The 17,211-nt window shown below is 36.1% G+C and overlaps 1 protein-coding gene across 1 annotated transcript in view; it reads left to right on the forward strand.

Annotated features, from left to right (window-relative positions):
- Nucleotides 1-12,658, forward strand: part of TES (testin LIM domain protein) — a 46,235-nt gene extending 33,577 nt beyond the window's left edge. Inside the window, exons 3-7 of the mRNA XM_047095662.1 lie at nt 2,379-2,631; nt 3,518-3,853; nt 5,115-5,330; nt 5,732-5,890; nt 11,368-12,658. Of these exons, the coding sequence (XP_046951618.1) occupies nt 2,379-2,631; nt 3,518-3,853; nt 5,115-5,330; nt 5,732-5,890; nt 11,368-11,556 (1,153 nt within the window). The 3' untranslated portion in view covers nt 11,557-12,658. The remainder of the gene's footprint in view (nt 1-2,378; nt 2,632-3,517; nt 3,854-5,114; nt 5,331-5,731; nt 5,891-11,367) is intronic.
- The last annotated feature ends 4,553 nt before the right edge of the window (nt 12,659-17,211 follow it).

Raw genomic sequence — 17,211 nt, forward strand, 5'->3', positions numbered from 1 at the left:
CCTTTGTCTTTTAACTGGAGAATTGAGTCTGTTTATTGTGACTTTTGGTATATTTGGATTATATCAACCATCTTAATTTGTGCTTTCTAAATGTCCTAATGTCCTAAGTTTCTTTTTTCCTCCTCTCTTACTGCCTTCTGTTTAATTAATTGAGTTTTATATTGTCATTCCATTTTCTCTATATGTTTGAAATTTTATGTAGTATTTCCTTCTTTAGTTTTCTAGATAGTTTAAAACACATGCTTTAACAACATCTAATGTTAATCTGCATCTTCAATATCTTCCTGAACAATGTAAGAATATTGGAATGGCTTTTAAAACTCTCACCTCCTCCCTCTGATTTATATATTCTTTTTGCCCTATATTTACTTCCAGCTTAGGTTTTTAACACCACAAAATCTCTCTACTTCACTGTTTTCCTCTGTCACCTTCTCCAGGTTCTGCTTCTTTGCCAGACTCCTTCCTTCCTCCAGTCCTCTACCTTTTCCCTCTCTTCTTGCCCAGGAGATGAAAGTGATCTATTCAACTTATATGCAAATGTGTCATACCCTGATTCCCAAATTTATATTTTCTACCAGGCTACAGTTTTTAACACTAGATTTCTATATCCTACAATCTACTTGATACCTTTATACTGTTTCATAGGCATTTCAAACTTTTCAGTAGTTGAATTTTGGAGGACTTTCATCAATCTTCCCCTAATACCTAAGATCTATTCTTCTTTTACATTTATTGTCTTAATAAGTTACATTTCTTCTACCAGCTTACTCATCTTGGAAACCTGGGTTCATTTTTTGACAGACTGGGCCTTCCCTTTACCATCACTACATCCAAATGAACCACAAAGTTTAGTCAGTTTTACATTCAAGGAGATCTTAAATCTGTTACTTTTTTTTTTTAATCTGCACTGTTAAATACTCTAGTCCAAGCTATAACACATCTTATGTAGACTACAACAATAACCATCCAAGATGTAAATTCCACTTGTGAAGTAGTCCCTGTTACTTAGAACCATGCCATTGCAAACCGGATGCACCACTGACATGTTAATTGGTCTCCCTACTTCCAATTATGTCTACCCCTAACCCATTTTCCATATTATAAGTATTACAGATCTAATTGTGTTATCCATTACCTAAAAGCCTTCAGTGCCTCCTGCTTATTCTTAGAGTGAAAGCCAAATTCTTTAGTGTATCCTACAAGTCCCTGCATGATCTCATGCCTGCCTACCTCTCCAACCTTGTCACTCCCCATTTATTTACCTCACTGCAATCATATCAGCCCTCTCAGACCATGGGACCTAAGGGCACAAGCTCTTTCCTAATTCAGGACCACCACAAATACTCTTTCTACTCAATATTTGGAGGCTTTTCTTCTTCTTTCTTTACCCCATCTCAAATACACACACACACACACACACACACACACACACACACACACACACACAAACATATTTCATGCTTGTTTTATACATCCTTCAGACCTCAACCTAAATATATTACTTTCTTATGGAATTTGTTTTTATGGAGTCCTTTTCTCACCAGTTCCAAGTCAAAATTATACCCTCTCAAAGTGCCTTGTACTTTTCTTTCCTATCACAAATGCAGTAATAGGGCATATCAATAAAGTACATTGTTTAGCACATGGACACTCATATATGTTGCATTAAAGAATGATTACCTGCTAGACCAGATTGGGGAAGGGGAGCGGTGTCTTTCATTTAGTGGTATCTTTCATTTCATTTCTTGAAAAGTCCAGAGACTTTCATTTATCTATTTTTTTATACATAAGAAAGCACATAGTAAGTGGTCACTGAGTGTTTGAAGAAGTAAAAGGAAAGGAAAGAAAGAGAAAGGAAAAAGGAAACAGGAAATGAAAAAGGAGAGGAAAGGAAATAGAAAGGGGACAGGAAAGGAAATGAGGAAAGCTAAAGCTAAATCTAGGATAATAGTCCTTAATCAGAGAAGTTATATCAGTCTCCCTCTCATTAAAAAAAAACAAAAAAACAAAAAACTTGGGTAATGACTATGAAATAAATGTTACCATGCAATAAAATATGAAACCTCTTTCTATGATAGTGTTTTGGTGATTTTATTTACTTATCTATTTAAGAAAATGAGGAATGTTCAGACATGCCCCCTTGAGCATACACTTAATCAAAACCTAACTTTTTAAGGTGTTATAAAGTGAAGGTACATTTTTATGTTTCCTTGCTTAAATTTATGGATAGGTACTTAGAATCCCTACCCAGTGGCTTGCCTTTCTGTACCATTATATGGAATGCATATAAAAGTATTTTATAAACTATAAATATTTGAGTATATTTACTTATTGATTAGGTATAATTAGTTATTGCTTACTTATCTCCAAACTTATAGAAAAATATGTCGTAACTGCAAGTGTGGCCAAGAAGAGCATGACGTCCTCTTGAGCAATGAAGAGGATCGAAAAGTGGGAAAACTTTTTGAAGACACCAAATATACCACCCTGATTGCCAAGCTAAAAACAGATGGAATTCCCATGTATAAACGCAATGTTATGATACTGACCAATCCAGTTGCTGCCAAGAAGAACGTCTCCATCAATACAGTTACCTACGAGTGGGCTCCTCCTGTCCAGAATCAGGCATTGGTAAATAATAAGGGGAAGGGCCATCTCTTTGTTAAAGTTCTGAGGCTACTTATTTAGGGCAGTCCTTTAGTGAGCTAATCAACCCCAAGTCCATTATTTTTCTGGGGTTCTTGTTACTTTGACTTCCAACTGCTATTGGTTTTTTAAAACTAAGATTAGATACTTCATAGAATTTCTTGACTACTTAGATATGTTAATCTTTTTGAGCGAATGGTCTGACATTCTTAATAATTAGATGAAAACAGATGTTTTGTATAAATCTAGTAACTTCTAGCTTACTCTTGAGAAGATTTCTCTTAAGATAGCGAAGAATATGTAAAGAATAGAATTTTCTGTCATTTTTTTTAGAATGAAACAATGTTAAACAGTATATTTTACTATGTAAGGCCAAAAAAGGGCAATTTTGTGTCAAACTCCCTTTACTGTTAATAACAACTAAATATGACATTTGGAAGTCTTTTAAGAAGATTAGTTAAAATCATTCAAGTGAACCTTGTGATAATATTTTTTATAATGGTGAAAACACTGTTGATCTATACAGGCCATTCTAAACATCTAAACGTGCCTTCTAAAAATTGATGTTCTCTTGCAAATATACATTTGTATATTTAGCTCAAGTAGACATTAGTAAGCAAAATCTTTTATAAGCTGAAAAAAAGCTTTCATATCATGGAGAAAAATGTGTTTATTTTTACTGAACTAAATCTATTTGCTGTACCTTTTTTGAATGTGTTTTCATCTCAACATATTTATATTACGAAGACTGTTACAAATGGATAAAATACTTTTCTTTCTTAAATAACTCGCTTCTGATGTGTATTATAAAATATTGCTTGTCTAATGGCCAGACCATCTCCCAGTTAACACTGGTCTCATTGTGGCTCAGGCCAGGCAATACATGCAGATGCTGCCGAAGGAGAAGCAGCCCGTGGCAGGCTCAGAGGGGGCACAGTACCGAAAGAAGCAGCTGGCAAAGCAGCTCCCTGCACACGATCAAGACCCTTCAAAGTGCCATGAGTTGTCTCCCAAAGAGGTGAAGGAGATGGAGCAGTTTGTGAAGAAATATAAGAGTGAGGCTCTGGGAGTAGGAGATGTCAAACTTCCCCGTGAGATGGACACGCAAGGCCCCAACAGAATGCTTCTCCCTGGAGGGGACAGAAGCACCACCGCAGCAGTGGGGGCCATGGAGGGCAAATCGGCCGAACACAAAAGAACTCAGTATGTAAGTAGAGAGGTCACACCATTGGCTCAATTGGTGTATTTACTGGTTATTTCCCTTTCTTTGAACATTTTTTTGAGGAGCCATTCCTCTGTTTTCCAAAAGGGTAGGTGAAGGAAATAAATTAAAATTCAGTTTAGGTTTATTTTAGCAAATCATCATGTTGGAAACCTCTGTCTAAAGCGAGGTTTTCTGATTATCTGTTGCCAAGGATAATTGGGAGTTGTATGTGTACATGGTAGTTAGCATTGGTGTCATGCTGGAATATGACATACTAATATAGAATCTATTTCTAAACATAATCTTGGTGTTAATTGTTTATCTCTTCCCACAAACAAGAATAATATATGCTTTGGTTAACTCAGTTTTGTTTGTGAGAACATGCCTAAAATTCAAATTTAAATTTATGTGAGTATACAGTTGACCCTGAAAAATGGGTTTGAACTGTGCATGTCCACTTATCACAGATTTTTTTAATTAATACAATATAGTACTATAAATGTATTTTCTCTTCCATAGGATTTTCTTAATAATTTCTTTTTTCTAGTTTAGTTTATTGTAACAATACATTACATAATACATATAACATACAAAATATGTGTTAATGGACCATTTATGTTATTGGTAAGGCTTCCAGTCAACAGTAGACTATTAGTAGTTAAGTTTTGAGGAAGTCAAAATTTATATGTGGAAAAGAAAGTTATTCATGGATTTTTTACTGCATTGGGGAGTCAGCACCCCTAACCCCTGTGTTGTCCAAGGGTCAACTATATAGTCAATCATATTTTTAAAAAATCTTTTAGAGAAATTGAAGTCTTTTTTTTTATGCCTTGAAAGTAGAAGAGAATTATGATACAGATGAACAAAGAGTAAGAGCCAAACTTCCTGTAATATATTTCCCATAGATCCAACCAATAAGGCTTAGCAAGAAAAGGTAATAATAAGCTCTAAGGTAATCATTTTGAGAGAACCCCTTAAAAATTGTGGTGAAAATTACTGTTAGCCCTTTTCTGTAAGTGACTTTAATTAAGGAAACAGTGCTCTGTTACCAGCAGGGCACAAAAATTAGGTTTGAAGAGACTGGAGGAAGCCAAGGGAGCCCACTTCCTGGAAGTAAGAACACCTGGTTGTCTCCATGGACAAATTACTAATGTTAGTAGAAATCATCTCTCTTGTAAATTTTTTCTCCGAATTCTTGGTAAACTGATGATGAGAAATGCCCAGGTTACGATGACCAGATTGTTTTGGATGACTTCCCTTTCAGTCCTGCTACTGCTGCAAACTGAGTATGAAGGAGGGTGACCCAGCCATCTACGCTGAAAGAGCCGGCTATGATAAACTGTGGCACCCGGCTTGTTTCGTCTGCAGTGCCTGCCAGGAACTCCTGGTCGACATGATTTATTTCTGGAAGAATGGGAAGCTATACTGTGGCAGACATTACTGTGACAGTGAGAAACCACGATGTGCTGGCTGTGATGAGGTATGTTCTCTGTGGCCACCGCAGGCAGGCTACTTCTCGTACCTCCATAGAGTCCCCTTACCATCTAACAAGGCCATCCTTAGCAGAAAGGTGACATGAATTAACCAAGCATCAGTTGCTTTATTTACATGCAGAGGAGATGAGTGGAAAAGAAAATCTTTTAACTTCAGTCATTCTGCGTGACCGTGTTAATTGTGTTGACTAATGAAAGACCGTCTAGAAACAAAAAAGATTGATTTGCGCTAAACTAAATAATAAGCCGAGTGTAAGCTTTAGGTTATTTTTAGACTTTGGGCCCAGGAAAGTAGGTTGATATTATCTGTGGATCTAAAGAATCTGGCGTTGTCGTTTGTACCAAAAAGGAAAATATATGATTCATCTTATTTTTGCCCTCTTTTCAGTTAATATTCAGCAATGAGTACACCCAGGCAGAAAACCAAAATTGGCATTTGAAACACTTCTGCTGCTTTGACTGTGACAACATCCTAGCTGGGGAAATATACGTGATGGTCAATGACAAGCCCGTGTGTAAGCCCTGCTATGTGAAGAATCATGCTGTGGTAAGGAGCATTCTAGGCATATGGTCGCCTTGACCTGCTTTAGGACTTTACATTATGCCTTTATTTGACCCTCTCACAAATGAGAAACAGACGGTAATACCCTTAAATAGGAAACATATAATCCCTACCACAGGGTGTTAAATTTCAGGTAATTCAAAAACAATACATACATTCACTGTGAGCTACCTCAAGATTTCTATCTGTACAGTATATTCTGTAGATTATAAGCACTACTTAGTAATCAAATCCCCACTAAAAAATAGTTCTTTAATGGGAATGAGATTGATTGATTCTCATCATATAGATCAGAGTCATTTACATTAATATTTTTAGGGGCTGTTCATATTCCTTAGCTGTATTTGAGTGTTTATGATTTCTGTTCATGTTCCTAAAGCCCCCCACTAAGGCTTCATTTTTTATTTTTAACCTGGAGATTGTACAATGCCTAGTTCTTAAACCCTCATTGCGAATTGATTTAGTATAACAAAATTTGACCTGTGTGTTTAGATTTATTTGCATCAGCCAAACATTCAAATATTTAATGGTAAATATACTTAAAATATAAATATATTTATAAAATATAATATAAAAATACATAAAAAATAAATATATATTTTTTTCTTAGCTCTACCCTGCTTACACAGAGCTGCTATTGCATGATGGCCAAGAGATAAGTAATTTAGATAAAGAGTATATAAAGAAAATTGACCATATATGGTAAACCCTTTAATCCAGCGGTATTAAAATGATAGACATTTACTTCTTTATAAGCAGGAAAATATGTACTAGCTAAAGACTCCCATGAGCTATCAAGTAAAGCATAAAAGAATAGAATGAAATATTTATATCATTCCAGGAGTGTGATACTACGGAAAATAAAGTAACTAGTTTTGATTCCAGTGCCAAAATTTTCAACCTTTATACATTCCCGAGTATAGTCCATCATTTTCTGTCAATTCTGCCTTATCAGTAAATCTCAGATCCTCACAGTTACAACTACTCAACATCAGACCTTTATTTTTTGTCATTCGGATTATTGTAGTGACCTCGAATTTGGTCTCCCCGCTTCCATTCTTCACCTTGTGCAAAGCCACCTTCTGTTATGATGGAAGATAATCTTTCTGAAATGCAAACGTAATCATCAAGCCTTTTCTTAACAGATCTAGCCCTTTCTTGCCTGCCCAGCCTCTTCTACTAGTTATCTAACACAAAGTTACTCATTTTCTAGTTTATACACTGTTCTTGGTCTTCTATTCACACTAATTCCTTTGTCTGATCCACCCTCCTTCCTATTCCCTATTTTACCTGACATGCTTGTATATTCCCCCAGAATTGATGTAGGCTTAACTTTTTTTAGAACACCTTTCTTGATTTTTTGCCCCAAGCTCCACCCCTTTTCTCTGGCCACAATGCCTCTCTGTGTTCCCATGAGTCACATCTGTATGTAATTAATACCACCCATCTGTCTCCTCGCCTAGACTATAAGTAGCTGGTGGATAGAGCTTGCCTGTTTATTTCCATGTCCTTAATGTCTGCCCTTAGGAAATGTTTGAGTGACTGATTTGTGTTCTAATATTTCTCATTATCTTTGGGATCAACAGGGACCCTCATTGTACTTGGGGAAAAGATAATGAATCACCATGTGGCCTGGTACATAATTTAGCTAAAAACTGCTTCTCTGAATTTTGTTCCTACAGTTTCTCTAAAGGAAAAGAAAGGGTTACCATAATATGTATTTTATTGTAGGGGTGTGTGACCTTGGTCTCAAGGACTAGGATGCAGACCCCATGGGGGCAGAAATTTTGTTTGCTTTGTTTTGTACTTCCAACACTAGAACAGCATAGTAGATACTCAATAAATATTTACTGTATAAAGCTTTAAATAGACGAAGCTGCTTTATTTAACTGTTAGAAGTTTGTCTTCATTATATTGTAACTAACCAATAGAGAGGAATAACCACAGATATTATTAAAAGAGAGAGAGTCTAAATTATTTAGCTTTACAATATGGTGTGATTTCTTTTAGAAAGTTTACTTTCTCAGTAAGATGCACTGTTGCCCTTTGTCTAAAAGTAAAATGAACATTTCTCTCCATTGCCTGAGCAAGCCAGCACATGGCAAAAAGAGCTACCCATGCCACATACTAAATGGTGTAAAATTTTGAAGATTATCTAGTTCAGAGCATCAGTCTGCTAAGATCTTTTAATCTTCAAACAAACAAATTATGTATAAACCTGAAGGCAAGAACTGAACTCAAAACAGGGCATTTCTGAGATAAAAATTAACTTGGAAAGAGGGTAATGGGAAATACACCTAGTTTGTCTCTGCATGGTCTCTGGAATTCTGGTCTCAAATGGCCACCCCCTGACTTCACATCTCTGAGATCTCACAGGAACCTCCCACCAGAGAGCTCATTACAACCAGTGTCATTAGCTTTTTCACATTGTGTATAAATAAACTAAAAGAAGTAGGAGAAATTTAAGGATATAAGAACTAATTGAAATATCAGAGGTTTAAGAGCCCAGAAAAATCAAATGCCAAGCAGAAAGTGAAAAACACATTATCCCCTGATTGTTTCCATAATCCCCAGACCCTCAATGAGGCCTAGGCAACTTTCAGATTTATGAAAAATTAGGAGCAGTAGACCTTAGCTGGGACTAAATGTCAGACTTCGGGATGAATGACAAATTATTAGCAAAACTAAATTATACGAAACCACTAATCCTAAATTCCTATACCATTCAGTGTGTTCATTAGTTCATTTTTTTTAATCTAAACAATTCCGTCAATTTTACATATAATTGAATAGTAGTTATCTCTTTTTGAAAATCACAAATGAAAGGGGCGTCTGGGTGGCTCAGTTCAGCGTCCAACTCTTGGTTTCCAACTCTGGGTTCAGCGTCCAACTCTTGGTTTCAGCTCAGGTCATGATCTCACAGTTCATGGGATCGAGCCCCGCATCAAGTTCTGCTCTGATGATGCTAAGGCTTCTTGGGATTCTCTCTCTCCCTCTCTCTCTGTCCCTTACCGACTCACGCTCTCTCTCTCTCTCTTTCAAAATAAATAAATATTAAAAAGTTCTAAAATCAACATGAGTTTTAAAAGATTATAAAAAGATCCACAAGTATTATTAGAGGAATGAAATAAAGGTATGTCTTGGTCTAAAAGCAAGGGATTAAAAAAATTGAGTGTGACATGCTTCTGTTTTATACAAGCGTGTTTAAAATATTGAAAAATTAATATGAAACATAAAAACTACATAGAACTACATTCTAAATAGAAAGCTACAAGATAGGAATATTTGCAAAAGCAACTGCTTGCCTGGTACAGCTACAAATTAAGAGTGCATTTGTAATTAAAACACTCATTTTTGTTGTATTCAGGAAGAGTGTATTGACCATGGAGAGAGAATCTCTCCCTTGCTTCTCAGGAAACACTAGGTTGACATAACCTGTGAATTAAGCAGCTATAGTCTCTGTAATTAGAAGCCGTGTAGCTCTATAAAGTATGGAAAGTATATTGCATGTTCGAAGTGGATATTTGTAACAAGGTCTCACATCATACCCTAAACCAGTTTCCCTACTGAACAGTAGCCACATTTTAAGGTCTCCTAAGTAAGGAGGGTCAGGTTAAATGACCTACCTTCAGCTCTCAGTGATTCCTGACAGACATTAAGAAACCAAAGGTGTGGAAGATTAGACATTTTTATGTAATGCAGGACAATTCGTTCCTTTCTTCACTTGTTATAAAAATACTTAAAACAAAACCTTTAGATGGTCACATTCATTCAGAACATGCATAAACAAGAAGGCCTATGGTCTGTCTAGTGTTTTGGAGGTCTTAATAGGGTAGTTTTGTTTTCTCCTATAATACTGAGGGTTGTTCATGTATTTTCTTCATATACATGCTCAGCTAAAGGAGAAAATTATGTATGTGTCTGGGTGTGAATGTGCATGTATGCCATATATTTATTTGTACATAACATACACTGAATGGTACAAAGAATGTAAGTATTAATGTTTTACAATATTAGATTATACATAAATTATGACTTAGAACAGAAACCAGTTAACTACAAGTTATATTTTTAGTGCAAACTAATTATTCTCAAACACTGTCAGTATTTTTAATTGAGTCCTTAATTACCTTGAACATGATTTTCATTTCATACTGTATAGAAATTAGTGGTGTTAATAATCTCATGTGTCAGAGGTAAAGCTAGTAAAATTACTACTTCAAAGCTTTAAAGAGTGAGGAAAAATCTTTTTTTAAGACTATTTTTTAAGAGCAGTTTTAGTTTTAAAACATAAGTGAGAGGAAGATCCAGCAACTTCCTTTGTAACCCCTGTGCTCAAACATATATAACATCAGTCATTATCAACATCACTCACCTGAATGCTACATGTTTTACCAAGGATGAATCTACATTGACATATCATAATCACCCAAAGTCCGTAGTTTACCTCAGGGTTCATTCCTGGTGTTGTATATTCTGTGGGTTTGGACAAATGTGTAGAACAGGCGAATGACACACATCCATCATTATAATATCATCGAGAATGTTTTCACTGACCTAAAAGTCCTCTGTGTTCTACCTGTTCCTTTCTCCCACCTCCCTATCCCACCCCTGGCAACCACAATCTTCTTATTTTCTCCATAGTTTTGCCTTTGCCAAATGTCATAGAGGTGGAATCATACAGTATGTTGCTTTTTTAGATTGGCTTCTTTCACTCAGCAATATGCATTTAATCCTCCATGTTTTTCATGGTTTGATACCTCATATCTTTTTAGCACCGGTTAATAGTCCATTGTCTGGATGTACCACAGTGTATTTATCCCTTCACCTACCAAAAGAAATCTTGGTTGCTTCAAATTTTGGCAATTATGAACAAAGATCCTATAAACATCCATGTGCAGGTTTTTGTGGGTCTAAGTTTTCAACTCCTTTAGGTAAATACCAAGGAGCACAATTTTAGATTTTATGATAAAAGTAGGTTTAGTTTTCTAAGAAACTGTTAAACTATCTCCCAGAGTAGCTATACATTTCGCATTCCCACCAGTAATGAATAAGAGTTCCTGTTGTTCCACATCTTCACCAGCATTTGGTATTATAGGAAAAATCGTAAGACTTTTTTTTATAATTACTAAGATGCAGTCTAGTAGAATACGCTGAAAGGAAACTGCTTTGAAACTTGCCATCGAGACTTTCTGCTTCAAACATCATGGGATATCTTACAAGCATCAAATCACCTTTTGGCCTTCACCTGTTATTCCTCACAGTGCTCTACATTTAGACCCCAATTAAGTTGGCTAAAAAGGTTAACCAGAAGGTCACTCTCAGCTGTATATTCTTGAGGTGGCCATTCTCAGTTAAATTTACCATCTGAAAGAAATGTGTTGTTTGTTCCTACATGACAATGTTACCATCACAGTTTGATCTCTCATCCTCTTCTCTTATTTGTGTAATTGACTTAACAGGTTTGTCAAGGATGCCACAATGCCATTGATCCTGAAGTGCAGCGAGTGACCTATAACAACTTCAGCTGGCATGCGTCCACAGAGTGCTTTTTGTGTTCCTGCTGCAGCAAGTGTCTCATTGGGCAGAAGTTCATGCCAGTAGAAGGGATGGTTTTCTGTTCAGTGGAGTGTAAGAAGATGATGTCTTAAGAGGAAAGCACCAAGCAATATTGAGCCATAGCTATCCTAAGTGGTCTGCATTTCTGCTGTAAAATGCAATTTGGAAAAAATAAACGGGAAAAAAAGGAACTATAAAGGAAACCAGGAGATTTTGTTCAGTATCTTTCTTTGCTGTTTTTCCTTATCATATTTTTCATCTCAATTTTTAAAACCTGCTTAAGCATTTGATTTTTAAAACAGTAAAGAACTGTTATCTTTGCTTAGCTTTCCATATGTAAAATCTTGGAGGTGGAAGCTTGAGATTTAATTAATCTTCATGTGCCTATCCCTCTTGTGCCAAACACAGTATATATGAACATTTAAAAATTAGTGTTGTTGAATGGAAAGATGTGCATTTTCTAGTTCTGTATTCTTTTCCCCCCTCCTGTGTAAAATGAAAGGAAATTAAACTTGCCCTAATGCCAAGGCTTTACATTTGTTGCCTTATCTTATTCACTGAACTTTGTAGTGATTCACAGTGAATTGTTTTGACAGAAAATAGAAATGCAGCATAGTATGGAGGCTGTTATCATTTTAATGCCTTTGCTATTTTCTAATTTAGGCAGAGGTGGTTTTATTGCATTTATTTTTCTTTTTATTTTTCTTTCTTTCTTTTCTTTTCTTTTTTTTTCTTCTTTTTTTACTTGCCCTACCTCTCAGCATTCTCTTTGTCAGCTGGTGACCTCTGTCTGTGGCCTTAAGCACATTATTGTCACATGTGACATCCACACATCTTCTATAGATGATTTTTGGCTTAGACATAAAAGCCAAGCCATTCATTTATATTATGTTTTCAATCCAAAGAACATGTATACTTTTTGTACCCAAAAAACTATAACTTGTACTGATTGCACTTGCCTACCATTGTTTGGATAGATTTTTTGCATGAACCCATTCTTTTCTAATGGATACTGTCCTACAATGCTACTAAGCCTGTTCAAGGATATGTATTGAATGTCTTCTTTGACTGTATACTTCCATGCCTAGATATTTGTTTATTTTTCCCTATATACTTCCATACAAGGCTATGCAATATAAAAATGAAACTGAATGAATGATATGTATATTCAAAATAAAGTCATTTTCACTTCAACAATTGTACCTTTAGTCTTAATAGCCTTTCTGAGAGCAAAAAAAAAAAAAAAAAAAAAAAAGGAAAATACTTTTGCAATTAAGCACTTGTCACAGCAGGGGGAGTTGTCTCCATGGATAAAACCTCATACAAAAATAAAGGCTGTTTCTGACAAGACAGAAACTAGGCTTTTCATGATGGAGAAGGGAAAGTTTTAAATAAATCAAGGCATTTAAGTTGGTTTTCTTTTTTTTTTTTTAATTTTTTTTTCAACGTTTTTTATTTATTTTTGGGACAGAGAGAGACAGAGCATGAACGGGGGAGGGGCAGAGAGAGAGGGAGACACAGAATCGGAAACAGGCTCCAGGCTCTGAGCCATCAGCCCAGAGCCTGATGCAGGGCTGGAACTCACGGACCGCGAGATCATGACCTGGCTGAAGTCGGACGCTTAACCGACTGCGCCACCCAGGCGCCCCTAAGTTGGTTTTCAATTCATGCAAGAGTTTTCTGTTTCAGAAAAGGAAAGTCATTTTCACTGAAGTTTCACTGAAGTTAAGCTATCTTCTTTGAAGATGAATCCCATAAATATTAGTCTTATACTTGAATTGGTTTTTGGTTTTCTAACAATTCTTTATGGCAACCTAATGTGAAAAAGGAAGCAAGTGTGGAATAGTGGGGGATTAATTCTTTCTGGTATTAGTGGATCATGAGATTTTTTTTTTCCAGTCTAAAGTATTTCTATCATAGTGGGAGTAGTGGTTTTCTCTGGCACATACTCAAAATAATTCGCTTTGGATTTTTTTTTTTCCCATTTCATGATTGTCTGGCTGATGGCACTTTTCTTAAATTCCATACCCCGTCCCACCACTCACACACTATCACTAACATACAGATATATACATTTATACATTATTCTGCACTATGCCTTCCCCAGTCATGAAAAAGTATCTTTTGGGGCTTGAACACATTTCACCTATCTAAAGGAGTAATCTAATCCTACGTACAATTTTAAATGGTTGTATCACAAATGTCCATCATTGTCTATAAATATCACTTTATGCTTGCTCTTTTTACCTTTATCTCAAATGAAAAAAATACATTTTCCATACCATTTTTTTTGTCACAAAGTTGAATAAGTTAACTTTCCCAGGCATGGCTATATGGGAATAAATTGAAGCAACTCCCCTGCATATTAACATGGCTACACTTTACATGTCTGCCCATAGCCTAAAAGAAATTTCCATACAAGAAATTTGACCAAATCCATCATTCACTAATCATGTATGGTTAGTGCATGTATATTAGGCATTACCTAAAAGAATAAACTACTTTACCTGAGAAATACAGAGCCACTGGTTTTTACTCTTTACCCTGACTTAATTTTTAGTTTGGTCTTGTAATACAAGAGAATGAAGTATAATGAAATGTAATACAAGAGAATGAGTGCCATTTTTAATTGTTAATCAGTTTTGGTTTTGCTTTTTTTTTTTTTTTTGGAAAAACAAAGTCTCTTCAATACTTTGTGGTATAAACACTTAACAAAAGACTAAGATTGTTACTAGATTTTCTAAGATTTATTTTTCTTCTAGTATTTCCTTTAGCATTTAAAGTGAGATCCCTCCCTCACCACCATCATTTTATATTTTGCATTTTCTTCAATTCTAAACAATGGTTTACTTGGTATAGGGACCAAAGTTAAATCCTCCCCTTGCAATAGAAAAAAGATAGGGAAGTAATAAATGTTTTTATCTGGATCCCTGCATTGTTTTTCTTAAAAAGTAGACATTGAAGAATAAGCTTTGGATCTACTAATTTCTCATGGGTCAATAAATGGAAATCTTTATCATCCAAATTCCATTTAAGTTCTAATAGAGATCTATCTTATCATTTTGTACTCAGTATAGCAGGCATTTAACAACTATGTCTACACAGCAGCAGACAGACACTCACCCTGGAAGGACTAGACTGGGAAAGAGAAGGCACCAGAATATGAACCATGATGAAGGCACCACAGAGAGTAAGAGAAATGTTTTTTTCCCATCTGCTGAAGCCACCATCTTGGACATTAAAAGGTAAAATGGTGACTTCTGATTCTCTTATTCCCTACTCAGCAGTGAGAACTTGAGAACAGAAGGGTTTCTTTCCTGACCCAGGAAGTTCAGAAGATTATGATACATCAGTTGCTGAAGAAAACTGAGGCAATACATTTATCATCCTTATTGGAAGAATATGACTCTTTAGAATGATTAATCATGAACTCATTCACAGAATCTGCACATATCCTGTTCATCTCTAAGCAGAAATGTGCTTATAACACATGGATTCAGTGATAATTTTGAGAAATCAGTGGATTTCAGTTATTTGATCCCATTAAGAAATACAAGTTGCTCAAGAGACACACTAGCCTATTTGTTGTAGAATATCTTTTTTTTTTTAATAAGGGCCTGTGAGGTTTGTCCTTTAACCAACTCTAGCTGATATTTCTGAAGTCTTCGAGCATAGATTTCCAAATCTGACTTTGAAATATTTCAGCCCAATTTTACCCGCAAGAGATTTACTATTGACTCATTCTCGAGGAATTTCCAACACACAGTATTTAAGCTCATCCAGCTTCACCATGGTTACCAAAGAGACACCATAACCCAAGATCGGTATTAAGCCTTTGTCTCAAGATGCCCTGGCATATCTGAACTTGTCTCCTGGGTATTCGCTTAATTCCTCTGAAAACATACGACTCCCTCAATGTCTCCATAAAATAGCATTTTACCACAGATTCTTACTCTGCCCTTTCCTGACCTCTCCTGATTTAAATGTTCAATGACAACTTTTTCATATATTTATCAGGATATTTAAATAGCTTTAGCTAATTACTTTGTCTTTTCATGGGGAAAAACATGACATTGTAGCTTCTATTTAATCTGATCATGTATTTTGAAACACTCAAAATAAGATATCATTAACCTTTTATACAAGTTTTGAATGGCATTTTATTCTGACATTTATGAAGGCTGCTATTGATTTTTCTTCAATGATACTTCCCCCCAGAATATCTTGACCTTCAGACAATAACAAAACAACTTGCACCCAGTTATCTTTCTTGGAGTTAGCCATTACTGAATGCAGAGATGTCAGAGTTTATGCCCCCATAAATACTGACTGACTGTGAAGGCATCATGATATAGTTCAAAGGAGGTCTGGGTTTAGGAGTCTAGAGAACTTCTGGCCAAGTCCCATTGATTGTCCCTCTCCTCCTCATAGTTATAGCTGAGTAGGATAGAGGACAAATCATTGAATTCGAGGAGTCTAGGAAATAATAAGCCCACATATATCAATATGCTGAAGTTACCAAAAATAACGATAGGGAAAATGGTTGAGAGAAGAATGAGCCAGAGGCCACAGTTATCAAAAAATATTAGAGGTATCCTGGAATTTGATAGAAGATGACAACTGAGGGTAGAAATAGGTGGTAAAGTCCAAAGCCATCTACTACATATACTTTAAAGAGCTGTGATTTTTTTTAGGAAAAAAAAAAAAGGAATTAGTGGCAATGCCAATGGAGAATGAGGAAGACATGGACACTGCAAGCACTGTGGAATGCCCATATGAGAGCAAAAATAATTGGCCTCTACTAGAGAATACTATGGAAGAAACAGAGACCTTAGGGATAATTGGCTATTTGTTGGAATAAGGAGATGAAGCAGTTGAGGGTGCAGAGAGTCTGCAGTTCACAGAAGCTGCATGCGGAGGACACAGAGGTAAAGTTAGAGAGTGTGGGAAGGGATAGGGCCAGATTAAAATTTAAAAGGCAGAATGGATATCAGATTTCCAAATGAGGCCAAAAAATCTAGATGTCTGGGGTAAACAGAGCTGAGAGGCATACCGAGGTTAGTTCCGGTAGTTTGCTAGTGAAGAATGAGTCATCAATTAGGAATGCATTTGGCTGTAAGTAACTAAAAACACAGCTAAGAGTGGCTTAAAGACAAAACATAGGCTAGTCCAAATTTGGCTCAGAACAAGCTCTCTCTAATCTCTCTGCTCTGCCATCCTGTATGTGTTGCCTTCCACTCTCGTTTGTCCTTTCATTCAAGCACCTCTCCCTCACACAACAGTACCCAAAGTACAAAGCAGAGGAGGGGCAAAAGGGTATTTTACTGTCTTAACAGGGAGTAAAGTCTTTCCCAGGAGCCCCCAGCAGACTTAGCTACCCTCCCATTTCATTGGCTAGAACAAGGTCACCTCAGAGAAAAAGGAAAGCCATCGTTATGGTTAACTTGTCAATTATAATTCATACCCTAAGGTCTGAGCATATGACCACCCAGAACAATATTAATTTGCTGATATAGGAAGAAGGGTAATGGCTATTGTGTTGGCAAGCAACTCAACATTGTGGCAAATTATTATTTAGAGTTCAGATTCTTTAGCTGTAGGGTATGGGGTTGCTGGGAAGCTGTTTAGTTCTGAGGCTTGGGGTTTCTGTTGGCTTGTGAGATGAGACAAGGGCATCATTTGGGGATATCTTTCTTAGGCAGGATGCCACTTAAATGGACAGAGGTGATGTGGAGTCACAACAAGAG

This window comes from Lynx rufus, unplaced genomic scaffold, assembly GCF_022079265.1.
Source record: "Lynx rufus isolate CCGP_SWC_20201006 ecotype Redwood Valley unplaced genomic scaffold, mLynRuf1.p SCAF_4, whole genome shotgun sequence".
Taxonomy (NCBI): Eukaryota; Metazoa; Chordata; class Mammalia; order Carnivora; family Felidae; genus Lynx; species Lynx rufus.